The sequence below is a fragment of the Artemia sp. Qi Xiang Cuo genome, chromosome 6 (genome assembly GCF_049724085.1).
Source record: "Artemia sp. Qi Xiang Cuo chromosome 6, ASM4972408v1, whole genome shotgun sequence".
Classification (NCBI taxonomy): domain Eukaryota; kingdom Metazoa; phylum Arthropoda; class Branchiopoda; order Anostraca; family Artemiidae; genus Artemia; species Artemia sp. Qi Xiang Cuo.
The window spans coordinates 42,308,402-42,336,284 of NC_142799.1; the positions used below are offsets into that span (position 1 = coordinate 42,308,402).

Here is a 27,883-nt window from a genome sequence, read left to right on the forward strand (position 1 = left end):
CGTTCAGGACAGTAGTTTACCGACCTGTGAAAATTCGCAGTAGGTTATTGTTTCTCCTTCTCCAGCTGTCATGACCGATCCCCATGGAACGAAAATAGTCTTGTAACAGACCTAAGAAGGAGTCATAAAAAAGAGACCCTTTATGGTGAATATTACTTCTGTATTGCGCAAGCCCACTCCTACCCTCATTCAATCAGAAGCAGCTTCACGCTCTTTAGGGAATAGAAATATTCCGCTTCTCGTAACTCCAATAAATCGATGTTATCAGCCGATGCAACAACATCTGTAGTTTTAGTTAAAGAATAAATAAATAAAATTCGAGTGACAAGCGTCAGCAGTAGGTTTATTTGAAGGAAAACGAAATAAAATATAAAAAACAGAGAAAAGATAAAAAAGGAAAAATTATTTGAAAATCCAATTGATTATCCTCCTATAGTAAAAATCGATGCTTGATGGTGCGCGTGCGGCGCTAGCCGCACGCGACAAAAATTTTTTGAGCATTAGTAAAAACAGCTACAATTTAGTAAATTTTTCCTCTGAGATTTAGGAAATTCTTCCACGCCAGGGCAGCAGCACTGGCCCGAAGCTCCGCGTTTATTTCAAATTGCAATCGAGGTGTGGGTTTTTGAAGCCCAATTACATGGGTTGATAGAGATAGATATTATTTTCCACTGTGTTGTAGAGTTTAAAGAATATGGAAAATAGAGAAAATAAACCATTAATTTATGTGAAAAAGAAACTTTAGGAGGGGTTGTAGTAGGATTAATGCTAAGAATTTTGATTAATGATGAATTTTTGATGTGTAGGATGATAGGCCAGTTTATTAAGTTGTATGTGAAAGGGGTGGATAAAAAGGTTTAATTTGATGTTGGTAGCATGTTCAAAGTTGTATTGTCAATGTTTTGAAAAGGAACAACAGCATGGGGTGCAGTGATGCAAAACATGGTACAATTGTACCATTTTGATACATTTCACCTCTACTGGTACAATTCAGCACATTCACACAAATTTGGTACATTTTACAAAATTATGGTACAATGTGGTACAATTCAGTATTTTTATACCTATGTTTGTATTCTCTCATCTACAAAAATTTTATTTCACACTGATGTGTTCAGCATAGTCAAGATAAGAGACAAACAAGCTGTCACCTATTTTCTTTTTTTTGTAAACAGACACTTCACTTCTGGTGTCCAAAGGTCAACAAAAATATCTTTCTGTGTATCAAATCTTACCAATTGAAAATGAAAGACTAAAAATGAAGCTATAATTACACTTGGATTTGTGATGGTTGGGAATCTAGAGGAATAAAAAGAGTAGAAATGGAATAGAAAGTATTTTTTGCAATAAATCAAGAACTGGAAAGCTTATTAAAGATACACAATGCAATACAATTCTCAGTTCAAATGTTTTAAAGGCAATTTAAAGGCTGTACATTTGTTCAGTCATAAATTATCTCTGCATACTATTGTAAAACTTAAGCATAATGACCTGAAGATTAGGGAAGGGTAGCCCCCTTTATGTATGGAAGGATTTCTGTTTGTTTCAAGTTTTAGTGATGCTCTTCACTTTCATTAGATAAAAACGTGCTTTAATTTGACTCAACCAAAACTGATCAAACCATCACTGCTAATCAACACATGACATAGTTGTAGACAGCTAATCCTAGAAGCCAATTTTCAATAGTGCTTATTAATCTTGCATTTTTCAGGTATATTAAGGATGTGAGCTCCAATAAAGTTTACTTCTTATTAGACAACACAACATTTTTATCTCTTAAAGGTAGATGCATTGCAAAAAACTTTCTAAAACCTTCAATAAAATCACACTAGCTTGGCTCCTGTTTCAGTAATTTGTTCAAATCCAATCATGCTATTTATTTTCAATTATGCTTTTTGTGCTCTAAGTTGTTACTTAGCAAATAAAAGTAACCAAAGACAGACAAAAAATTGTGAAATATCAAGAATGACCAAAAATTGAAGTTAAATTGGTCTACATCCAAGCATTACAGAATCATAACAAAAATATAGTAAAAAGCTATAAAATCAAACTGTGTTTTCATAAAATCAAACTGTGTTTTGAAATAACTGAATATAGAGGATGTCCAAAGAGAATCTCATCCCTGGATTGCAATGCTTGGAGTAAGTAATGTTTTAAAGTTGTTTATTTTTCAGCTTAGTGCTGTCCTATTATGGCTGAAAATAGAGTACATATGTGTCAGATCCCTGACAAAGAACTTGGAATAGATTTTATGGACAAAGAACCTCTCTCTCTCATTGTAAATCCAAATCCAAAGGACTTTAAACTTGAGAAAAGCACCATTCACAAGAATATCAATGTTGGAGCTCCTAATTGTAAAAGGTATGGATGAGTTAGGTAAGTGTGATGGTAACAACATATTTTTTTTTAAAGAAAAAAAGTTTTGTCTAATTATTTTATATGCTATTCTAAGCTAGCTGGTACAATATTCTCATCTCTGTACTAATTTTCCTAAAAATCTTGTTAAGAGAAAACCTGAAAATATATCTGGACAAAATATATATATAATGCAAAGCTCATCTGTGATAAATAATTTGTTAATCAATAAACAAGAAACTGCACAAAACGAATACAAGTAATAATTGGTTATAAGGCTAAATATTCTGTGGCATAGTGAGAAACGTGTAAGATAGGTTAAATATACTATATCCAAATTCAACCAGGAGGGGAAAAATAGCAGTTTACTATGTCTTCAACAGAATCAAGAATTGCATAACAATTGAAGATGAATCACTTGTCTCTTTTTTTAGTTCGGGTAAAGAATTTGTGATTTTCTACATAGTACAAAAGCATTACAACAAGGTCTTTTATTAGTGTTCTTGCTCGCCATCTCAATGATACCATTATTCCTGAGATCATGGTCAATATTAGAAGAAATTTGAAATATAAACATCAGCTATACAAATGGTTTCAATGGTGCTCCCAGGTCTTATCTGTGCTGAACTTTAAGAGACACAAATACACATTTTATTCTGTTTAATATTGGAAATTATATGGTAACAAATGTCACAAAGTAGCTATACTACAACTACAGAAATAATAAATCAGCTACAATATATATTTGGTTCCAAATTCATATGTACTAAATAATTTGACTATCAGCTAGAGGGCTCATTGTTCAAATGAATTGAGTAGAAACAAACAAAATTCCTGCTGACGGTAACTTCTGTAATGAAATAATTTACATTGACTGTCCAAGTGGGCCTGAACATTCCTTATAATTTATCTTGTATACAATCTATTATTTGAATAATTAGTTTGTAAAATATATTTCAATATTAACTTAGTGGCCTCATCAAGTACGTGTTCCTGTTCACAGAACAATTGCATTGTTCTGTGTGTAAAAGGGATTAGTTTTATTTCTGTTGAAATCAATTTACTTAGCATGATGGTACTTATTACACTAAGAGAGGTGATAGGTAAAGTTTTAAGAGAAGAACAGTTTGGTTTTAGGAAGGAGAGATGATGCATTGACCAAATTTCCCCTCTTAGAATACAAATTTGAATAGTACCTGCAGAGAATTGCTACAAAAATAATTCCCAAAAACGCTTAGGCATTTCTCACAAGTAGGGAATTCTTGCGAAAAAAGACCCAATCAAGCTGAGTTTTTTTTTAACAGTGTATGCTGATTAGCTACTCGTATTTTAGTAAATCCTGAAGTATGTTGCCCGCAAAGTGACGACATGCCAAGGAGTTGATATGTCTCAAATCTTTTCTATGGCAGACCTTTGATTACGACAATGATGTAGCTTGGCTAACTGACTTAGCCATAAAAGCACAAAAAGATGCTCAGAGAAATTGTTAACCAAGCTGTCCCTATGGGTCTCTAGACAAACCCAGCCAAAACTGAGTATACCCTGAATGATCCTGGAAACTTCCTTGATTGAGTGAAGATATCTTGGCTTATTCAGTGAAGAAACTTTGTACTGGTGACCACACTTTTTGTCCAGTTGAGTAGAGCCAGGTGGCATAGAAGCTAAATCCGCCCACCCACCAAAACTTGAGTTTATGAAGTAGTGCTTGGATCAGTATTGTTATGTGGTGTGAAAAGCAAACCATGAAATCCACTCATACAAAACTACTTTGAGTCTTCGGACATGGTTGTCTACAAAGAGTCCTACAAAAGCAAGTATCCCACCTTACCAACTTTCTTTTGAAGAAAGACATCAAAGAGTGATGCTCTCAGAAGTATAAAGAGTGGATACTATAAAGAAACACTGGTTCACCGGGTTTATGGACAACTGTTGAAAGCTTGAAGAATACCTTAGGAAAGAAATAACTGACCTATTTACCCTTGTCCTCCTTTAAAAATCGCCCTAGCAACCAACAGGGAACCCAGCATCAACGCGAATCTGGAGCCCCTGAGTGACACTTGCCAATATTGAAGAAGGTTGGACTCCTTGTGGTAATAGATTGTAACTGAAATGATCAAAAATAGATCTGCATGGTAATTGGCCAATTGTTCTGCTACAAGGTCACCAAACGTATTTCAGGACACAGGAGTCAATCATTATACTGTAGAATAAGTTTAGGGAAGTTTCGCCTTGTATCTAATGTTCATTGGTGTATATTCATATGGTTTTTTTTTCTGTAAAAAAATTTATAGTCTTAATTTCTTTTAGAAAAATTATAGTCTTTTTAATTTTGATAATAGGGAAGAAAAGGATGCAAAACGAAAGATAAATGGAGCAAAATCTGAAACACAAAAATCGTCATTAAGTGAAAGACTTAGACGAAAGACCGTTACAGCCACCTTGTACTGCTCTATGGACGAATCATCACAAAGTAGTGATAACGAGGATAGCTTCGAAAAGGAAGACGGGAAGAATCACAAACATCCTACTCAGAAAGGTAATTAGAATACGATTTTGGTATGAATCCGAGGAACCAGTAACAGCATACAATAAATCCAAGTCAGCATACTAGGGATGACTTAGTAAAGAACAGGTTGTCTTCTATGCATAATTTTTTTCTTGACGTCTATTTATAAAAAGATTGGTTGGAGAATAGGAAAAAGGCCCCTTAAAAAAAAGGCAAATTGCCCATTATTCATAGATAGATTTCATAGTGTAGAAAAGGTAGGGCGGGGTTGGATTTTTACTGTCTGATCGGCTTGAAATTTAGACAAAAAGTCAAACTTTAGCGTAAGGAGCGAGATATTGGGGAGGGGACAACCCACTTATGTACGTAATAATTTCTGTTCCTTTTAAGTTTTCGTGTTGCTCCTTGCTTTCAGTTGAAAAAACGTTTTTTGTTTATTTTCTGATTTTTTAAAAATAATGCTGGGAAATCTGCCTCCCCTTCCATGGAAAACTCCTTCCACATGAAAAATCACTCCATGGAAAGTTCTCCCAATTCAAAATATTCCCCCTCCCGCCAGGGTAATTAGACCCAGACAAGTCCATTCTAGCTGAAAATTCCCCCGAAAAATTCTTGCAGACGATTCCGGGTGAAAAAATTTTCTTTGCGCACTTTCGTCTGAAAAAGACTTTAATTTCTGATTGTTTTTAAAACCATGCCGGAAATCCTCTCCTCCGAGGAAAAATTTTTCCTGCAAACACCCCGCCCTCTAGTAGAAAGTTGCTTCCGAAGAAAATTCACTCTGGGAATTTATCCTGTGGAAAGTTCCCCCAGGTAGAATTTCTGCCGTGGAAATCCTCCCCCCCTTTTTCCTCCGGAAATTTTCAATGCCAACCCGGTAAATATTTTCCCCGGACAATTGCCCTCAACATCTCCACATGTAAAATTGAGTTGGCAAAAAGAAAGTGAGATAAATAAAAAGAATTTCGCATAGGAATTATGGCAAAATCCCCTAGTGTAAAATTTCCCCTGGATAGATCACCCCACGGAAACTTACCTATCCACGGAAAATTCCCCCAGCAGAAAATCCCCCCCCCCCACCCCCTTTGAAAAGTGTCTCTATTGTTCCCAATAACAGATACTATACGTAAGCAATGGACAAATTTCATCACTTACAGATATTTCCCCAGGGGCTAAGGGGGGTCATGTTATGCCCAAAGGCATAGTTACTCTACTTTTCAACCATTCCAAACAAAGTGGATATCTCAAAATTTTGATCGGGCGACTTTGAGGAAAAAAGGGGGATGGGAGATGGGCTAGTTACCCTCCAATCTTTTTGGTCAAATAAAAGGGCACTAGAACTTTTAATTTCCGTTCGGAGGAGCCCTTTCCCATATTCTAGAACTATTGGTTCGATGCGATCATCCTTGGAAAAAAACATGCATCCATGATCTTTCTTCTGTAAAAAAAATTTACAAAATTCCATATTTTTGCAGATAGGAGCTTGAAACATCTACTTTAGGGCTCTTGGATATGCTGGAACTGATGGTGTGATTTTGATTAAGATTCCTGGAATTTTAGGGGGTGTTCTTTTTTTTAATTAGGCAAATTTTCTCAGGCTCGTTCCTTTTGATGAGTAACGCTAAACGCAGTGTATCTTATATATTTAGAATTAACATAATAAGCCAATTCTTTTGATATATGTCTATTGATATCGAAGTTCTGTTTTATACAGTTTCGGTTATTGTTGAGCCACGTCGCTCCTTACCTACAGTTCGTTACCACGAACTGTTTGATCTAAACCTGCCAAAAAAATCGAATTTTTTTATTGTTATCAAAAAATTGCTCAGGGACCATAAATTTTACCGTTAAACCTGTATCCCTGACTCTTTTGGCCTAAAAACATCCCATTAAAGAGCCCCCCCCCCCAAAAAAAAATATTAAAAAAAATATAGATTGGTTTGCCCCAAAATGGCATCCGCAAAGGGACCCAAAACTGTTTTTGATCGGCTTGAAGCTTACAACCGCAAGGTTTTGCGCCAGGAGAAACCTGGTTTACATACATATCTTACTGTTGCGAGCGCAGACCCCTCAAAAATGAATCCCAAAAAGGGCTAGAAATTTTTTTTTCCCATTAGCTTCAAACTTAAATCTGTAAGTCCCTTGGCCAAGGATACCTAATGCACAAGAACAAAATTCTCCCGACAATGAGGCCCAAAAACGGGCTAAAGAACTTTTTTCCTCCCGAATAGCTTTAAACATGCAACGGTGAGTTCTTGGGCTCCTGAGAATGATCTTTTGAAAATGAGCCAGAAAACTATTTTCTTGGTTGTCATAAGCCCCTGAGCTGAGTGGGCCCTAATGCACACAAATTTAAACTAAGTGATAGCCCCTCCCTCCCATAAACGGACCAATTTTTCGAAGGGCTTGAGAACTACATCTATAAGCTCCTGGGCCAAGAGGACCCTAATTTGGAAACAAATTTTTAGGTTTTGGCATCTACGAATTTTTGTCTATGAATTTCAATTTTTCCGGATAGTAAAATTTCGTTTTTACTTTTTAGTACATTTTGAAATAAAATCTCTTTTTTTAGCTTTTAAAAATATTTATTTGTATTTTTTAATTAGTTACCGTGAACAATTTTCATGTCAAGTAAAAATTGCATTTTTACGCTTAATTTTGTGTTATAGACGGCTCTATTTTCACGCTGGAAATGATTGCGAAATTTATTCAACAGGATCTAGTCTCTTTGGATAAAGACAAATGGGAAAATATGATTAAGAATGTACATGACGTCAATCTTTTTCAGGTAACCCTAGATCCACTTTTAATATCTAGAACTTGTGTCTCCCTTCTTCCCATATAACCTTTCTTCAATTCTTCCCTCTTATCTCGTGTGTTTCTATTTTATTTTAGTTTGAGTATCCCGTTTTATGTCACTTTGCTAATTTGATAATCAATTTGGTAAATATCACTATACCATTACCATATTCGTAGTTTTTATGTATTTGAATGGTGGCTATTTTTTACATATCTTTCAAAACGCCTAACAGAAAAAGTTTCTTCAAGTCTCAATGGGTATTTTTGCTAAAAGTAGCTGGTGAACATTGCCAAGGAGAGGAACATTAACCCATGCATGCTCACAAGGGGGGGGTCTGCCTCCCCTTGGATTATTTTATAGGTTTCTATCCCTGGATTAATTAGGCCAACAAGTTTATTATTATGTCTTTTAGATTAGTTTCTGTCTCTAAAAACAAAAAAATAAAGTAATTTTAATGGCAATATCACACAAATCAGTGTTTAAAAACGACCTCCCAGTCGATAAAATCTGTTGCCCCCCTCCATCGTTAAAAATTTTGGCTAGTGACGCCTAACCGACGTCGGATCGATTTAGCAGTTAGTTTGTTAATGAACAAAACACAATAATTTAGAAAGCCTGAAAATTGTGCAGATTGAGAAGTTGAGCTAAATCTCTCGCAAAATAAATCTTCTTCTCCTGGACTCTATGTCAAAATCATTTACAATGTTTCATCTGTTTAGTGATACAAGATGCGTTAAGTCTATTTTGTTGTCAATATTGCGAAATATGTTTCTAGACTAAAGTTGCTATGATCCCAGATATGCCTGCCATGTTAAAATCCGACTTCCCACGTATTGATTGCGCAAACATCGAATATAGATTACGACACCAAACGTGATGTAATTATTTGTTTACAAGGGCTGATATTGTGTATTCCATTGTTCAGCAATTCATATTCCAGCAATCCAATCTTTATGGTTTCTTCCCAACCTCTCAGTCGAGGGCAGAGTATCAGAAGATTAGTAATTGCGCCATGCGGAAAATCATTTTTGTTATTATTTTTTTCCACATTTTAAATGTCTTTAGGGCCTGAGATAAGAAAACTGATCTGATCAGGTGTAGTCTGTGTCTTAACACGAAAGTTCAGAAGGTTGCAAGTTCACGGTCAAAGAGTCGGAAACTGACAAGGGAAAAAATCAAGTTCTTCTCGAAAAAAATAAAATAAAAACAATAACCCTAATCTCATCCAGTAAAATCATCAAGGGAATTATAAAAATAGAAATGTTATTTGTAAAATTTTTTAAAACTAATATATTTCTTTCGTTTCTTACTCCAGTTTTACATTGAGCTGAAGGTTAAAGACTCGCCAGAAAGAGACGTTTCAACTTCTTTTTTGCTTTTTTTAATTGTAATTTTGTTTTTTTCTACCTTTTGCATTAAGTTTAGTAGATTAAATTCAAGAATGTTTTCAAATATTATCGCTGTAATGCATACAACTGCACTGTCAGTAGTGCACTGTCATAACTGCACTAGTAGTTATAATTCCTGTTACGCCCTTGTCAAAGCGCCAAATACTCTCCTCTATTCAGCTTTTTAGTTTTCTATTTTCTTCGTCCACATTCTTCTTACCAATCTTTAGAAAGTTGAATGTTTAAATTTGATTTTTTTTTTTTTTTTGAACAATTTCAAGGACATTTTAGCTGCGTTTCTCTTTGATCCTCTCGTTTCCTATTTCTAATTAGGCAGATATGTAACTGAAGAAAGGTAATTTAACTGACATTTGTAACATAACTACATAAGATATGTAATCTTCACTTTACCAAGTAGGTGAACCAGTTGACTGCTATTTTTGATAAGAGTGGATGGCAAAAAAGGACTAATATATGTTGAAAAACAAAAATACTTGTAAAATAGACTTGGTTTAGAGTTTAGAGTTTTTAGCGTTTGATTCACCAATAAATACAGATTGGAAGTACAATACTCTTTTCCCCCCTCGAAAGGCTCTATGGCCAGGGTAATAGGTTCCCTGGCCATGAAGAATATTCCCTGGCCTGGCATTAGAACATACAATAGGCTCATAAATTCTAATATCGTAAGAATAAAAACATCACAATAGATAGTAAGTTTAGAATTCCAACTGAATTCTTTTACGCTCAAAATATCATATAGTTTATTTGCTGAATTATCTTTATCTAGAAATACTTTCACGTAGGGTCCCAAAAACTCTTGAGCCAGACTTGTTGCAGACTGCATATAATGGGTATATTATCTGTATGGTATTATTGTCAGTTAAATCATTAACTGAAGTTAACTCACTAATAACGGTCATGATGAATATTTAAAACCAGGAACATAATATGCGGTAGTAGGATAGTTTTGATTTCCTTTTAGCTACATTGATCTCATATGTCTCGGATCTTAATTTCCCGCTTGTAATCCACAACCCATAAGATACTTAGCAAGCTATACAGAGATTATGAACAGCATAAACATGCGTCTACATTTCCCATATTATTCAATAACAATATGCCCAATAGTATTCATAGTTTGAAACAAAACTCAGGGGTATCCCTGTACTTTTTGAAAATTAAAAAGAACTTGAAACCTATTGCAATTATATATTCTGAACATTTTTTGTGTTAGCTTATAGCCAGACTAGAGAAGGTAATTCAAATGCCTGCCATGTTAAAATCCGACTTCCTACGTATTGACTGCGCAAACATCGAATATAGATTACGACACCAAACGTGATGTAATTATTTGTTTACAAGAGCTGATATTGTGTAATCCATTGTTCAGTTATTTTGGCGATAATATTGTATAAATTTGATGGTTTTTTCTTCTTTTTTTTACCATATATGATATCGACTGAAGGTTTTTAGTCACTATTTATGCGGTGTAAAGCCTTGTTTTTTTTTAACCTAAACTAAATGTTTGATCTGGTATTCTTTTAGAATATAGGGATATTTAGGATTATTTTTTTGAATGACACTATTCAGGGGACTAGCAATAATTGGAAAATATAGGACTTTGTTATTTTCAGAAGCCTCAAATTATAAGCTTTCGTTTAAAAGAAGGGTCTGGAGTGAAATTTTGCTTTAGTAGCTTATCTGCGTGTTAAGAGTCGATTCTACTTAGCCTAAAGTATTGAAACCTTTTAGACCAATTAAAGCACATTCTAGCATGTAGAAATGGAAGGTTTATGATAGAGTCTTGCTTGAAATCAGTGTTCCAGTATATTGCCATTTTTAATAATTATTTACATTTTTTAGGTGAATAATTTCAGGTTCAAAATGAGCTTTCATTTCAAGATCACAAATCTATTCCATTTATTTTAATTCTCTAAATAATTTCTAAACCGGTTTTTTCTTGCTTAATTTTTAATTTTGGTATAGTCTTGCTGTTTGTTTCTCGAGAATACCAGCCCATTTTATTCTATATTATTTAACCTGAATTGTGCACTTATATGTTGGCCCAATTTCTTTTTTCGTTCAATTAATCTTCTAAGGGCTGTGAATGCCATAGAATTACTTCAGGGCTATGAGTATGTAAGATATGTGCAAAACTGGCGGTGTATGATTTGTTCGAAGTTATTTAATTAATGTTGAAATCAATAAATAACCAGATTTATATTTTAAATGTTCTAGGATATAGTAAGTCTTGGAAATGGCCGACGACGTTATAAGTGTTACAAATGTCAGAAGCAGATTCATGGCACTCCAATAGAGATGGAAGAGCATATGAAAAATGTTCATAGCTCTTCACTCGCGTTCGGCTGTTTCTTTTGTCCACTGGCAAGAAGTACTGCAAGGGAGCTGTTTAGACATGAAAACTATCATGTGCATTGGTCTCGCAACGTTGTGTAAGCCTGATTTGGTCTATTAATTGTGATTAAGCTGTAATCAGTAGTGCCATGTCGCCTTGGAGAAAGTCAACTTTCACTGGTGAATGTCAATATTCACATATATAATTTTTTTTCTTCTAGTCTAGTTTTTTCTTTTGTTATAATATGTACCAAAAACTATATTTAATGAACATATTGTTTAATCTTTTGTTAAAATTTTCGAGTTTCCAGATTGACAAAAAAAAACAGACTATGACCTCGGAAAGGCTTCATTTCTTTTGTTTAATTCACAGCTAAATAAAGTTGTGGAATGTTAATTTAGTCCCTTACATATAAATCATAATGTTTAATTTGGGAATCGGAGAACTTTTCTTCTTAGATCAGGTGTTCAACTCCATTATAGCTCTTTGCTTTTATTGGCACCAAAGTTGTCTGTGACTGGTTGTCGCAACTCGATGGAGGAATCGCTCTAATCTTTTCCGTAATGGCTTCCGTGTTTGCATTAATGGTCTTCAGACTCCCCTAGGTAATTCTATCTTTTCTGTAGTCACAAAGAAAAATGTGGGAAGCTAAGGCCTGGGATGCTTACCTAAAACAAATTTTGAATCTGACCTTTTTGCCTCCAATAGATTGTGTTAGTTTCTCATTTACTTCAATATTTATATATTTTATGGTAGCCTGGTATGGGTATTTCTGTAGAACTACTGATTTCCTATTAAAGACCTTCAAAGCCATGCTAGATTTTGAATCTGCTGCTGCCCATTGGGTGACAGCAAGGTCAAATGTTTTTTGCTGGCTATTTAGAGCTCAACGTGCTTTCTCAAGCAATGCCTGAGGTGTTCGGTAATAGATGATAATCTACCACAATCTCTGTTAATTAGATGTGGTTCATAGTCTAAACTTAGTGAATGACTTTTCAGGTAATAGGATAGCTTTGAGAAGAGAGTTTGATTGTGACCCCAAAATGCGTAAGTACCCTTTTCACATTTGACTTCTACTTACTATCTGCGAATCTCAAAGAAGTTTACGGAATCTTAACAAAAGGGATAAACCCTCAAAGGGCGGTTCTGTGTGAGCCAGATGTAGCTTGCCAGGAGTTAAAACACTATGCCCAAAACGGTCACCATATTACTGCACCAAAACGCTACTTTTTGTTAGCAATATTTTTCGATATATTGACATATCAATATCATACTAAAAAGAATGTAATTTGTTTGTTGTTTAGCCACAAGTGTATTTCTACGGTGACTTGGGCTGAGCCCTGAAATTCTGGCATCCATACCAAATAGATTTTTTTCCAATAAGATTTTTTTGGGTGTTTCTAAGTTTGCAGCGGGCTCAAATTAAGCTCATAATTACTGCTACTCCATTTGTTACTACTAAATGATTTATTGTGACTAGATTTATTTTGCTACTACATGCTTAGAGTACACGAGTTTACACATGCGATTTATCTTAGAACTACGTAATCTAGTAGTTCCACGGTACTACGTAATCTAGTAGGCTTGAATACCATTGAAATAGCATTCAAGTTAGGGGCTCAAATATCTTAAAAATTTTACCTGTAAGAATGGAAATAAGGTGAATCATCCTAAAAGGACACCATGGATTTTATGTCCTTTCACTTTCTGTGCTTTATTTCCCCGCTAGTAGCAGATCTAATTTATCCCCTCCCCCAGGAAAAAAGAAGAGGAAAAATAGTTCATCCATATGAACTAGATTTTATATGATCTATTCATCCATATGAACTGGCATCCATACCAAATAGATTTTTTTCTTCGCCGAAATATCACTAATAGTACTATTGTAGGGCAATAGCATTGCATAATTTGTGATTCTGTTTTCTGAGCAAAAATAGTTTATTGGTGAGATATTAAATTTTTTTTTTTTTTTTTTTTTTTTTTTTTTTTTTTACTGTGATCGTAGAAAACCCTGGCTTCAAACCAAAAATTTGTGTACTATTTTTTTTTCGTATTTGAGAAAATTGCTACCTTTAAAAATAAGCTAATCCTTTTAGTTCCATTTTATTGTCTCATGGGCTTGACTGCAATGATTATAGTAAAATTGTTCGCTGTTCCATTTTCCCTAAAGCAGCTCAAATTGAAACTGCCCTGTGAAAATACTTCCGATTTAAGGTGATTTCTTATGTATAAGTTCAAGTAAGGATAGAATAAAGATCCTCCAGAGCCATTGCTGGTGCATAGGGCACAGAACCAATGTTTCAGTTGCTGGGTCTTTTTTTACAGGGACAAGTAGCAAGCCTGTCGCCCAACCTTTCTGCAGCGGGGACCTATCCCTGGTCCCTGTGTTGCCAAGCAGAGTATCAATCTGTTGTGCTACGACATGGTATTAGTTTAAGTAAGATTGCCATTGACTAATTTTCAGAAGAAAATATCGCGGGAAAGATGTTCCTGTTCTTCAGTTACGTTAAATGTTTCATCGATTTTTTTTCTCAACAGTATTTTCTCATGAGTTTTTTTTTCTCAACAGTATTACTCATTTGTAATTTCCAAAACAATTAAACGCTCCAATTTTAATTTAGTGTAATTTAGGAAACACGGGAAGGCCGCCACCATTTTGCTGAAACCGTGAAGGTACTCAAATGGAGTATATAATATTTACTGAGTTTAGAGCAAGGGAGTTTTAATGATTATGAAGTTTCTTTCTTTTAGTTCTTAATTTTTAAGCTGTGCTTATCTTTATTTTAACTCTATTGCATGAACTCTTGATCTTGATTTATTTTAAAAAAGGTTTAAAAATAAAGTAGAGAGCAAGGTCAAAATAAATCCAGCCGAAATTATGTCACTTTAATTTCTATAAAATTTCAGCCTATTGTAGAATCAGAGGTTTTTCTTTCTCTTTGTCAGAAAAAAAGACAGGACGTAGTTCAATTCCATACTGAGAGCTTTGATGGCGTAACGCAAGTTTTCGCAACTTTCTTCCAACTAGAATTAAGGTCCTTCTGTCTGGCACGCACGCATGAGATGGGAGGGGACTTCTCCTGCCCCCTCCCGCACCCAAAGTCTTCCTTTATTAATTGTCTCTATATTTTAAAATATAATTTATCTTTAGGTTGCCTGTATTTTTCAATATCCCTTTCTTCCTCGAATAAATTACTGTGTATAGAATTGCTTTGCACTGAGCATACAAAAATGTAAAAACTGATTTTTTTTTTAAATAGTGTTTAATTTTATCCTTGAAAAATTCTTAGTTGCCCAAGCAAATATTTGGCAATGCTAGTTTAGAGAAAATATTTTTTTTGTATTTGAGGGTCTGGTTGTTGTTGTTTTTCTTCTTCTTTTTTATTAAAATCGATGTCAAGGAAATATCTTTTTTTTGCTTTCGCCGTCTGTCGATCAGCTCAGAATCGTAGACGGGCTTGCACATTTTCCCCGTTAGAAATTTCGTAGGATATCACAAAATAGAAAAGGCTTAAGCTTTTTCTAAGCTAGTACTAATAGGACTAGAAAAAAAAGTAATAATGATGATTTAAAACTCAATATCCCGATCCAGACACATACCAAGGAGGGCCCGTGCCTCCTCCCAAAAATTCAGAATTGATTATGATTTTTTAAATGAGTTACTTTTTTTTCAGTTTTGTTGAGTAATAAATTGTGTTTAAATTCCTTTGCGAAACTGAACAAAATTCCAACGATATTTTTATCTAGAATTTTTAGATTGTTTCACCTTTTTACTATTCATGTTCGTAGTTTGACGTTTTCTTCTGTGGTATAGCATAGAACTAATGCGACATAATATTCAATAGATGCACAATATGCGACTATGGGCACTTGTCTACACCGGAGTTTCAAGATATTGATTGGCCTGCTTTGCATCAAATATGTCATCCTCCTACTGATATCATATCTCAATGGAGCCCTGAACAACAGTTAAACTGGTTTGAATGTTTATATCCCGGCTGTAATTATAGGTGAGCTCAGTGCCTTTCGATGACCACGTTGCTTGGGATTTGAGCTTGTGGAAGCTCCAGGTAGCTCTCAAAATTTTAACCCTAGACGCTGTAAAAATCGAAGTTCTTTTTAATATGAGACTGGCCAACCATTGCAACCCCTCTCTTCTCTGGGTATAAGGGGTGGATCATTTTTCCGTATTTTCGTTCTACGATAAGAAAGGATGCTCTGTTAAACTTATCATAGGATCTAATCTCAATAACAGTAAATTTAAGTGCCCCTGTAAATATTACTCAAACCCAACTGCTAAATTACTTAGCCGTTGTTTCCTTGTGCAGAACTTCCTCACCTTCCTTGCGTAAAAAGAGTAATGTCCTTAGTTGATTGGGTGTTACAACTATGTTCGGAGACTCATATAGCCCCATATTATCTTAAGGACATTTTATTTTGCAATGGATTTCCCATAAAATTGCCAGGTTTTTTTTTTATGGCAAAAGATCCTAAAAGGCGGAAAAACGTGCATTAAGACTGCAGTATACCTATGGAGGACGATAAGAAAAACTTCAGTCTTTTATCTTGCATTCTAAGATTGAGTAACAGACTGAGAAGATTAAAAAAAAAAAAAATCTTTATGTCGCTTCTTAAAATTCCACATAACTCTGAGTTTTTCCATCTGTAGCAGGGATAAAACCAGTGCTATTATCAATGTTTATAGAATCCCCTGCTCTTGCGGCTGTTCTACATTGGAAGGACCCACCAAGAATTTGGGAAGATGATAGTAAATTTTTAATAGACAAAGCCACGAAGTTACGTTGAAAGCCCGAGAATATTGACCCTGCCCTACCCAACACGTCTATGATTGACCACTTCGACCTGTTTGATAACATTTCCAAAGTTGTCAAACAGTCTCGTGGTAACGAACTGTAAGTAAGAAGCAACCCGGCTCAAAAGTAACCAAAACATTAAAAAACGGAATTTTGATACCAATAGATATATCAAAAGAATTAGCTTATTATGCTGATTTCAAATTTATAAGTTTCATTAAGCTTGATCTTACCTATTAAATGCTACGAGCCTGAGAAAATTCGCTTGATTTTCGAAAAAGGGGAAAACACCCCCTAAAAGTCATAGGAGTTAATGAAAATCACGCCATCAGATTCAGCGTATCAGAAAACCCTACTGTAGAGGTTACAAGCCCCCGTCTGCAAAAATGTGGAATTTGGTATTTTTTGCCAGAAGAAAGATCACGGATGCATCTTTATTCGTTTTTTTCGCGATATTCTAGGAACGAGTGGTCCTAGAATATCGTGATTTGGCTCATTCGAACGTAAATTAAAAGTTCTAGTGCCCTTTTTGAGGGACAAAAAAAATTGAATGGCATCTAGACACCCGCCCCCGTTCAGTTTTTCCCAAAAACGTCCACTTGAACATTCGAGATAGCTATTTTTTCAATCATAGTTGAAAGGCCCAATAACTATGTATTTGGGTATAACATGACCCCCTCATAGCCCCAGGGGAAAGGTCTTTAAGTTAAAAATTTTGCCCATTTTTACACATAGTATTTGTTACTGGGAAGTATGTATACATTTTCTAGGGATGAATTTTCCGCTGGGGAGTCTCAATTTTACGGTGAAGTTGTTAAAGGTAATTGTCCAGGGTAAATTTTCACCGGGATTGAATTATCTAAGGGAAATTTCTACGGGGAGGGGGATTTCTCCGTGTAGGTGGGGCCAGATTGCCTGGCCTCATTAAAAAAAAACAATAAGAAATTAAATAAAAAAACAACAAGTTTTTTCAACTGAAAGTAAAGAGCAACATTAAAACTTACAACGAACAGAAATTATAACGTATATGAGGAGGGGTGCCTTCTCCTCAACACCTCGCTCTTTACGCTAAAATTTGAATTTTGTCTCAATTGTTTAAGAACGACTCCTGAAACACAAGGGTCGTTTAATCAAAATAATAAGAAGCTTTCTCAAAATTATGAAAAAGCAAAAGGTGTTGAGGATGGGGCGCTCCCCTTCATATACGTAATAGTTTCTGTTTGTTTTAATTTTTAATGCTCCTCCTTATTTTCAGTTGAAAAACTTGTTTTTTATTTATTTAAACTTTATTAAAGGTCTCTTGCAAGTTTTCAGGATGGTGGTTGAAGTTAAGAAACACATCTACCCTGAAGTCGGTACTTGGTAAAACCTATCTTAGCCCCAGTTATAGCGCTCTTATTAATTCTGAGTTTTCTGATATGAATTCTAGCAGAGACTAATGAACACCAGTTATTTTGCAACCTAATGAAAATTCTGTTTTTCGAATGTCTTATAGCAAATTCTGAAATGTCTTATAGGAAATAAGTTCTCAAATAAATGTTTGATAAATCTCATCCAGCTATGTAAACTTAAAATAAATATATTTTCATTATTTGAATAACTCATAAAGTATCCCTCATAGTCAAGCACAACTTGCTTTAAATTTCAACCCGACCAACACAGTGTCAACACTTGTTATATTATGTTTATATATATTTTCAATTATAAAAATAATAAATAAGAAATTATTTATCATTACTACGCGGTTGGGGTAGGAGGACGTAAAGGAAATTAAAGATTTAAAGACTTAAAAGAAATGGGAACTTCCTGGGAGGGTGTTAAGAGGTAGGTTTTGAATTGATTGGGATGGAGGAGGGGCGTGTGTAGGTGTGTTGGCCCCACGCGGCTTGGTGCTGCGTTGAGTTTGTGGTAGTAGTAGTAGTAGTAGAGCTACTCATTCTATTATCAATAGCAGGACCGGATTGAATATATGCAGGGCCCGATTGAACAATTTGTTTTGGGGCCCTCTATATATTGAATATTTAAATAAAACATACCTGCATAGTAGTTTACGTACGTAAAGTAGTTTAAGTATGTAGGGAAAAATTTTCTATTATAGGACAATCCCGATTAAATTCAATAAATTTGACATGAACTTTTACGGGTATCAGCTTTCTGTAATATAAGGTATAAATATTATATAATAATAAACACATTAAAAAATCTCATCCAGCAATGCAAACTTAAAATAAATATATTTTTATTATTTCAATAACTCATAACGTATTCCTCATAGTCAAAAACAACTTGCTTTAAATTTCAAAATCTTTTTTTTTCATTTTTATGCTAACGCGGGGCCTAATTGGGCCCAATCGTCCGTTATCCGGTCCTGATCAATACAGTACATTTTCTAAAATGAATTTACTTGTTGAGAAAGAAAATGTTGTTAAGAGGAGTCTAGAAAGAGAACATTAAATTTATCTTCTTTTAGTCAAAAAAGAGCTACAATTCGTCACCCTGCATTTGCCAAGTATACTGCAATCTAGAATGTCTATAGGAATAAGTTTTGGATTGTCATCTGTGGAGGAAGTAGAAAGAATCACTGAATATTGAAGCTTATTTAAGGGGCTGTATCCTGTAACTGTTTTCTCATTAAAAATAATATCAAATTCATTCTTTTTAGTCCAAAAAGAGCTACAATCCGTCGCCTTGCATTTGCTAAGCACGTTGCAATCCACCATGCCCCTGGGAATAAGTCTTGTGTCATCTGTGGTGAAAGCGGAATGAATGATTGGAAACTGAAGACCCATTTAAGAGGCTGTATGCTGAAACAGTTGGATCCTGTGAACTGCCCAGATTGTGGTGCTAGGTATGTAAGTACGACCTAATTAGATTCTGCTACTACTTATCCTTCAACTCAGCTGTTAAGATTGTACATTGATATTAGATATAAATATAAAATTTGAACTTATCAGGTTCATTTTACTGTCAAATATAGACATTTCTGAGGAAACTCGCGTAATCAAGGATTCTTTTTGGCGACCAGCCAAATTTTAGGGTTTATTCAGTAGCTTATGCCATTTACATTTTGCTGTCGACATAATAAATACCAAATATGTGGTAAAACTATGAAATGTCAGTTGTAAAAGCTCAAAAAGTGCATGTAGATTACACGAGTAAAAAATGTCGAACCTCTTCAGGCTTATCTTCTGACGATCCGAAGCGTTCCTTTCACCTTGGATAGTGCTTGTATTGTCTGTATAGGTAATCAAAAATAGAACTTTTGAGTGTAGTTCATTTAATCTCATTTTAACTTTAAAGTTGAATTTAAAACCAATGTGTGGTATTTGTGTGCTAAAACCATGTGTGCCAATATTATCTATAAAGTAGAAAACCCTTACTCCCTTCCAACATTGGATTTGTGATCTGCTGTTTTGCATTTTTGGATTATCTTGTCATGATTATCATATCTACTTGTAAGAAAGTGATACTATTTAAAGAAAAAGATAGCAGGCCTGTGAATTTGTTAAAGTTTGAAATGACAGTCTTCTTCCGGTCCATCCTGATTAAAATTTAATTTTCTGGGCGTGAGCCTCCTTTCACTTTTCTGCACTTACTTTCACTTTTTTGAATGAAAAGTGTACGGACATATTCGAATGTGGGAATAGTTTTTTTTTTTTTATTCACAGCATGAAGGATGCAGGCAAAAAACATGACTGTAAGTCTGGTATAGTTGTATACGGACAACTGTGTCCGGTATAGTCCGGTGTACGGACATATTTGAATGTGAAAATAGTTTTTTTTTTATTCACAGCATGAAGGATGCACGCAAAAAACATGACTGTAAGTCCGCTATAGTTGTGTACGGACAACTGTGTCCGGTATAGTCCGGTGTACGGACATATTCGAATGTGAAAATAGTTTTTTTTAATTCACAGCATGAAGGATGCACGCAAAAAACATGACTGTAAGTCCGGTATAGTTGTGTACGGACAACTGTGTCCGGTATAGTCCGGTGTACGGACATATTCGAATGTGAAAATAGTTTTTTTTTTTTTTTTATTCACAGCATGAAGGATGCACGAAAAAAACATGACTGTAAGTCCGGTATATATGACTGTAAAGATTGTCAGGCCAAGTTTGTGGACCCTAGTAGTCTACGGAGGCATACATTAAACGTCCACGGAAACAAAAGCCATCCTTGTGATGTATGTGGGAAAACCTTTGCTACTAGGAAAAGTTTAGAGGTTAGTAGCTTTACTCTTTTCTTTATATTCATGCTGAATTAATTCTCTTTATTGTTCTTTTTAATTTAGGCGTTTATCTTGGGAAGTTTTATTTGAGCAATTGCATCGTGCAATGCTGTTTCTTTGTACAACAAATTCATAAACACACCTCTTTCACGTAGAATGAAATGTAAAATAGACAAAACAACAATATAACAAAACTAAAACCTGGATAAGCTCGAGTTGTCGAGTGACTTCCAGTGACTCATTTCTTATGATTTCTGCAAGTAACTGTTTAAAAAATTGAGCAGTTGATTAGAAAACACATTTTTTTTTCTATGCCCTGAACATGAAACCCTACCCTATGAAGGTAGGTGACTGTTCTGTTGTTAGACCACACCAACGATGTCACAATTAATCTCGTAAGTTTCAGAAGAGATTTTCTTACTAACCTCCATTTTCTTATTTATTGAAAGTGAATTTAGCGTGTCTTCTTGGAAACCCAGATAGATAACACGCAAAACCGCTGTTAGACGGAGCAAAATGAGAATTGACATGGGGGTCTGTGATCCCAGTATGGATATGACGTGCATTCTGGAAAGGTATATCACACAAATAAGGGGTCTGTGATCGGACTGAGAGGATCTGATGCAGGTCTTGTCTTGCTCGTCAGTATCCATAATTTTCAAGATATTATTCTTATAACTTAGTTTTAGATGTGGCTTTTTTATTTTAATAATTTTGTCAGTGAAAGATTCTCAGAGTATGTCTGAATTTTTAATTGAAACCCCTAGTTTTACTGTAATCAACTGGTAACAAAATAAATGTTTCCCGTGTATAAAAGAGAAGGAGAAAGGGGAAGAAGATTTAATCTCACTCAGTATTAATATTGCATTTTCTTAGTAATTTTATATTTGCATTTTGATTCTACTATTGACCGGCAATACTCCTTTGTAAAAAATGTGGATATCTGGATAATAGAAAGCAAAAAAAATAGATGGAGACAATTTCCTCTCTCCACCTGTTCCGCAGTCTTCGAAGGTTGTGGTACCTCTGGGATCTGTCCTAGGTCCTCAGCTTTTTCTAATTTAAATAAATGATCTTCATCGCCCTTTGGCAATCCTGTGTCTCAACACACATTTTGCTGATGATACGGCAATTTCACTTTCTGAAAGGAATGTCAAGGAATTGGTTGCGAAACTGGATACTGCATTTTCTAATGATCTTGACTGGTGTTCATCAGATTTCGTTGCTTTAAATTTATCGTTAACTAATTTCATAATCTACGGCAGAAAGTCATATGTTTGCCCTGGCATTTCCCGAGTTACTTCTTCAAAATATCAATTATCAATATCTCGGGTAGAAAAGATAAAGTACCTTGGACTTGTAATTGGCGAAAGCTTATCTTTTAAAACCAACATTCAAAAAAATACGCTTAAATATTTCAAGGTGTGTTGGTTTAATGCGAAGGTTGAAGCATAGTTTGCCCTACTCTGCTTTATGAAGCATTTATTTTGCTCCGATTCAGTCTAATATTAATTATTGTTAACAGTACACTTATCTAAATCCCCAAAAATCCCTAATCCCTAAATCCCCAAATTTCAAATAAACCAACACAGATATTACAAAATAAAGCCCTAAGAATCGTGAAACTTTTATTCAATCATCTACTGCACTTCCAAATAAGTCTTCTATAGTATCTTTATATGCTTACCTAGATATACTTCTCAACAATTTACTTTTGGAGCAATTCTTTTCAAATTTAATTACGACATTAAGAAATTACCGCCGTATTACCTCAATCAAAGTTTGTTCTCCCAATCACAAGATTTACATAGTTATAACACTTGAAAAAAAAATATCTAAATTGACAAATATAGTACTGAAAGATCTAATTTCCCTCCATTTGTGTTGATAGCCCGATGCTGGGATCCTCACAAGAATCTTATTGATAAATTTACTTCTATCCTATTTATAACAAGGAATCTTAAATTTCTTTTAGTTCAAAATTATCTTTATTTTAGCGTCTATTTAATAAGATAAAATTGTTTGCATGGTTTATTGCTCTGGTTGAATGTGGGTCTCTTGGCTATCTTGTAGTATTAATGTCTATTTAATAATATTGATATTTTTGATATTTATTTGTGAATCCTGGGCTAGCTGCAACTTTCATATTACTGTTGTGTTATTGTATCTTTGCCGCCATGTTTATATTTATACTGTAGTGTTATTTGTCATTTTATCTTTGTCTTGGTCTGGTTTTTCGAGCTTGTCTCCCCATGGGCCTATGTCAAATATATACATGTATATGTGAATAATAAAAGAATTGAACTTGAACACACTTTATAATTTCTAGTTTAAATTTAAACCTGTTCTGTGTGTCCACTGCAGGATACGACAGGCGAAAATCTCAAATTCTAGCAGTAGATCGAGAAGTTATCTTTTATAACGGGTAGGCTAATTAAAAAAAGTATAAATACGACAAACGGGTCTATGGCCAGTAAATGAAAACGAAGAAAAAAGAACAAAAACGGGTATTTCGCCCGTATCAAACAAATCGTCTTCAGCGTAGATAAAAAATAAACTAAAACTAAAAAATATACATAAAACTAAAATAGACCTCACCTAAAAATATAATATACAATTGCTTAATCTTTATGATTGGAAGTTTTCCTCGCCAATCTACGTCACAAAAGTAACATTATTAAACCTTTCCAAATAACATATGAACAAGGAATCAGTAATTATAACATGGTTTTATGCCAAGCTTATGATGCTACTATTCACTTTGCTTTGTTATTTGAGGTAACCCTTGGGAAATTTTGCGATACTTTATTTTATTTTTAAATATGGGTTCATTTTCAAAAATAATATCATAAATAGGATCAATATTTATATTACCAGTATCTCTATTAATTGATAAACCTGCAAAAATGTGTTTTTTAATTTCTAATGCTTCAAGAGCCCATTGAGTGAAACCTTTATCATTGGAAATGGCTGTTGCCTCCTTGAACTGTACAAAATGGTCTGGATTAAGAAATATATGTTCTGCTAAAGCTGAAGTGAAACTTTCTGGGGGCTTTGGAAATTTTAGAGCATTATCTATTGAATTCCAGTGCTCAATAAATCTTTCTACAAATTGCTGGTGTGTTCGATCGATGTAAAATTTCTCGCAAGAGCAAGGGATGCTATAAACTCCACTTGACAAAATATTCCGTGTTATATCTTTTCCAGAATTTAGAAAGTTACTCAGTCGTCTGATTGATTTAAAACAAGTTGAAATATTACGTTTGAGTAAAGTTCGTTGATTTTCTCCCAGAGAATTGATATGTAAGGCAATTGAATATGTCTACTGGCAAATGTAGGATCCAAAAGTTGAGAACCGTCGTTATTTATTACCTTTTTCAAACTTAATAAGCCTTTTCTGTATTATTTCATTTACAAATTTACAGGATATCCGTTGCACAATACAATATCTGAAATTAAGTTCTCCTTCAATTATTTTATATGTAAACCCATTTCGTTGATTTAATATATGTTCGATTGTTATATATGTAAACCTATTTCCGATTTAAGACGAAACTCTTTCTTCGTGCTTGTATTTTTCAAACTTGCAACATTTTATTTATAATCCCATTTGTAATTTTGAAATTAGCCTCCATGGTGGTCCCTTAAGTGGAGATAAGGGGCCCTAAAAAGGACACTGTTATCTTTTTTCTACCACGGATTAAAATTTTTTAAATGAAAAAAAAAAAAAAAAATTAAGAGCTCCTTCTTTAGTCAAATGCTTGATTCCTTAGATTGGTCACACTTTACAGTGGTCAACCTGTATATAAATGGCAAATCAGGACACTTATTAATCCTTATATTGTTCCAGCCAGAGGATTTGTCTCTTATTATCAAAAACCTAGCAGTATAACGGCCCAGGAATCCTATTGGCGTCCCTGGTCACTGGAGATGTAAAGCAACCAGTCAATAGTTGGCTTCACTAGTCTTTTATGTCCAAGCATCGGTCGGGCTGCCTTGCTTCATTCAGAAGCTCTTGTCTTAGGCCTTGCAGATTTCAATGTTGCTAAGGGTCGAAGGGAGTAGTTCTCTGTCATATTTCAATGTGGCTAAGGGTCGAAGAGAGTAGTTAAAGGATTCTCTGTCTTTGATCAGATTCAGGAATTGTCTAAGAATGTTATCTCATTTGTTTAATGCTGCTTGATCGGACTGTTTGCAAACTTTAACAAAGTTCAAGGAAGTCTCAAAATCGATCAGCCTTTTTAGCGGAAAAAGTGTTTGTGGTATGGTTTGCTGCCAAAAATGTGTGGTTGTCTGACTGTCAGTGGTTACTTGACGGACCTTTAGATTAGATTTTTTTTCTGGCTGAATTTCATCAGACATACTTTGCACAACTTTTGAGGTTCGAAAACCCAAGGATTTTCTAGTTAAAATATACAATACATCTGCTGTGTGACATAAATTGTTACGCCTATCGGGGTCACTGAATTTGATATATCGCTACTTGTTGGAGGTAGGGCAATAAGATAGGTGAAACCGAGCGAGAATAAAACCTATAAGAAAATGATATATTTCTTACATACCCAGCAGCCGTAATGCAGCTATAAAGGGTATACTTGCTAATCTGGGAATGATAGCTTAAAATAATACCATGGTAGATCTTTCTTTTCTTTTTCTGGAATATGTCAAATCCAATATTGTAAACGCACTTAACAAATAGTAAATAAAAATATAAATTTCTACATGTAAAAATATACCTCTACTCACTCGAATCTCTCACTAAAGTCCAAACGACAGCCACAACAACGGCAAGTGGAAAGAAAGATCATCTATTCACTCCTTCGCCATCTAGCTTCCGCCACAGATAGAGAGTTATTTGCTTGGCCATGGATTTGAAAATGGCATGTCAAAGATTCTTAGAGTCCTAAATTCTGCTGTAAAAGGGTCTGAATAATGTTTACCTTTATTTGCTTAACTAAAATCCTACCGCTTTTTAAAGGCCATGCTTTTCAGTGAGCATTGCTGCTTTTTGCGCTTTTGCTACTTATTATCGAGTACTGGGATGTAAATAGGTAGAAATCGTAATCGCTATGACTAAGCTATACTGTCTAATAACAGTTAAAGCGTTATTTGCGTAATCAATAAATTTCCGGTGGTATTTAGAAGATTCGATTTTCTTTTAGAGGTGGATTATGGGAGGATACCCAAAAGTAGGAGTGAACCCAGATTGGGAATGTGTGAATACAATTCAAATTATTGTGATTTATTTTTTCATTAGTTCATATTAGACTTGTGCTGAAACTAGATATTGTTCAGATCTAAACCATTACTTTGTACTGAAATGTATACCCTCTGAAGATAACTTGCGTATCCTATATAATGATTTTTCGTCGGAAAAGAGAGCTAGAGTGATAAGGGATCTAAAACTTCTTGTAGATAATTAATTCCTCGTTTCAGGATCACATGAATACTCATACTGGCGCTAAACCTTATCAGTGTCTTGCATGTGAAGGATGGTATACTTCTCAAGCTGGTCTTGCAATGCACTTGCGCTCCAGGCATGATCTCACCACAAAGCAAATGCGAGAGAAATATAAGGACTTGTCATTGCCTGAAACGTGCACGGATCTTCTTGTGTCTGAAAGTAGTAGTAAACGCAATAAAAAATCACAGGATTCGACCAGCGGTGAAATTAACAGCTACCAGTCTGTTTTTATCTGTTTGAACACTGCTCCCCAATCCCAGCAGAAATATAACAAATATACCGGACGAAAAAGAGGAAGGCCGGTCAAAGTTAAATCTGAATGTGTGAATGATCCTTTGAAAGGACCTCAGAACCATTACATAAATAATGACTTTTCCCATCTGACTTTCCCGAAATGTGCAACAACCCCTTGTATAAAATAGAATAGTGTTTCTTTATTTTATTTACTGTTTTGTTTTTTTTTTTGTGTGTTTTGCTTCAAACGACTCCCCATCTTATTTTTTATTTTACTTTATTACAGGAAACATGTCGACTCTGTAAAATCAAAGCACATCCATACAAATAAAATAAGATAAATAAAAAACAATAATTTGGCAGTTGCTGTTGGAATTAAAGAGCTATATGGAAACTGAATATGCATTAGATTTTGAGTTGGGAAAGACTGAACACTAGATATCTGGAGGCTCTTCTGACACGAACAATCGCTATTACTCTAACAATAACATCAATGAATTTGTCATTCGTAAATTTGCTAGAAATGTATATAATGTTTATTAATTTTGGGTGACTGAAGCCAATAACACAGAGCAGTGAAATATAATTTTTTGGCTCTAGTGATAAAGTATATCATTCTGGTTTAATATTCTCTGTAATTGAGAATACAATATTCTATCCAGGCACGTACGCAGGAATTTGTTTTGGGGGGGCCCAAATCCTTCAAACCATTATTCTGCGAGAACAATCAGAAGATTATGGGAAAATGAAAAAAATCGTGAGATTTCGGGGGGGGGGGGGCAGGCCAGGAGCCCCCCCACTGCATACGTCCCTGATTCTATCACACAGTTTTTTCATGTTTTTCTCAATTTCTGGGTATTTTTATACCCAGGACGAAGTTTGCTCTTGAGGACGAAGTTTCTGGATGAAAATTGCCCTGCTAAATTAAAAATGCAATGAAAGTTTTTGTGGGTGTTCGTGGGTGCTTCGAAAGACGATGGAGGATTTATTAGATGTTTTTTTTTTCAGAGGAACTGTCTACGCATTGTTTTGGGTATTTGTCTGACAGTCGTAATTAAAACAGTAGGCCGTACGAAAATTGTGGTTATATCCTGCTTCCTAAGGCTATAATAACATAATGTTAAAATAGCTAATGTAAGATGTGACAAGTTCTGCAGATAAAGGGTGACAGATTGCCAACGATCGTCCTTTTTTGGCCAACAAACTTGGGCCAGACGTAAAGTTGGTAGTTCCTCTGAGTTGGGCGGGAGGAGTTCGTAAGAAAGGATTTACGGGAAATTGAATTTTTTTGGAAGAATGCAAACAGGAAGGTCTCAAATATATTAGGATACTTGAGGAGTGTGTGCAGTTGTGTTGGCTTCAGGTTGCTCGGTACTGCTGTTAGTTGTTACTAGCAGTAGTTTCTTGAACATTCCAAAGTATCCACTTTCAGAAGTTCGAAATGTATGTTCAGATCACAGTGAAGCTCAATGAAGATTCCAGTGAATGTTGGCCACTGTAATAAGAGAAATTTGGTCATAATTGACAACTTCGGGATTGGAAACTTAAAGAGAGGTTCGGAGAACACTGGTGAAAATATGACTACTTAAGAGACAGCATTGTGCCAACAAGAAGTATTTACCTATTTCAGAAATAAAAGTATTTTTAAATGATTGCTTCTCTAATATTAGTTATGTATTATTCTGGCATACTTGAATTTTGAGTTTGTTTCAAATTCACATTTAAGTAGTGTTC

General features: G+C 34.8%; 1 protein-coding gene across 3 annotated transcripts; it reads left to right on the forward strand.

Annotated features, from left to right (window-relative positions):
* Positions 1-596: 596 nt before the first annotated feature.
* LOC148951247 (uncharacterized) lies at positions 597-27,883 on the forward strand. 3 transcript variants are annotated; one of them, XM_089090197.1, is made up of 9 exons: positions 597-615; positions 2,175-2,361; positions 4,695-4,891; positions 7,531-7,649; positions 11,288-11,502; positions 15,251-15,415; positions 18,882-19,067; positions 20,268-20,445; positions 25,888-27,883. In XM_089090197.1, the coding sequence occupies exons 2-9, from the start codon at positions 2,192-2,194 to the stop codon at positions 26,335-26,337; spliced, it is 1,680 nt and encodes a 559-aa protein (XP_088946323.1). In that variant the 5' UTR covers positions 597-615; positions 2,175-2,191; the 3' UTR covers positions 26,338-27,883. The 3 variants fall into 3 exon arrangements, with proteins under 3 accessions (XP_088946323.1, XP_088946322.1, XP_088946324.1); XM_089090196.1 differs by lacking the exon at positions 597-615 and adding an exon at positions 625-644; XM_089090198.1 differs by lacking the exon at positions 597-615 and having other exon boundaries at positions 2,240-2,376.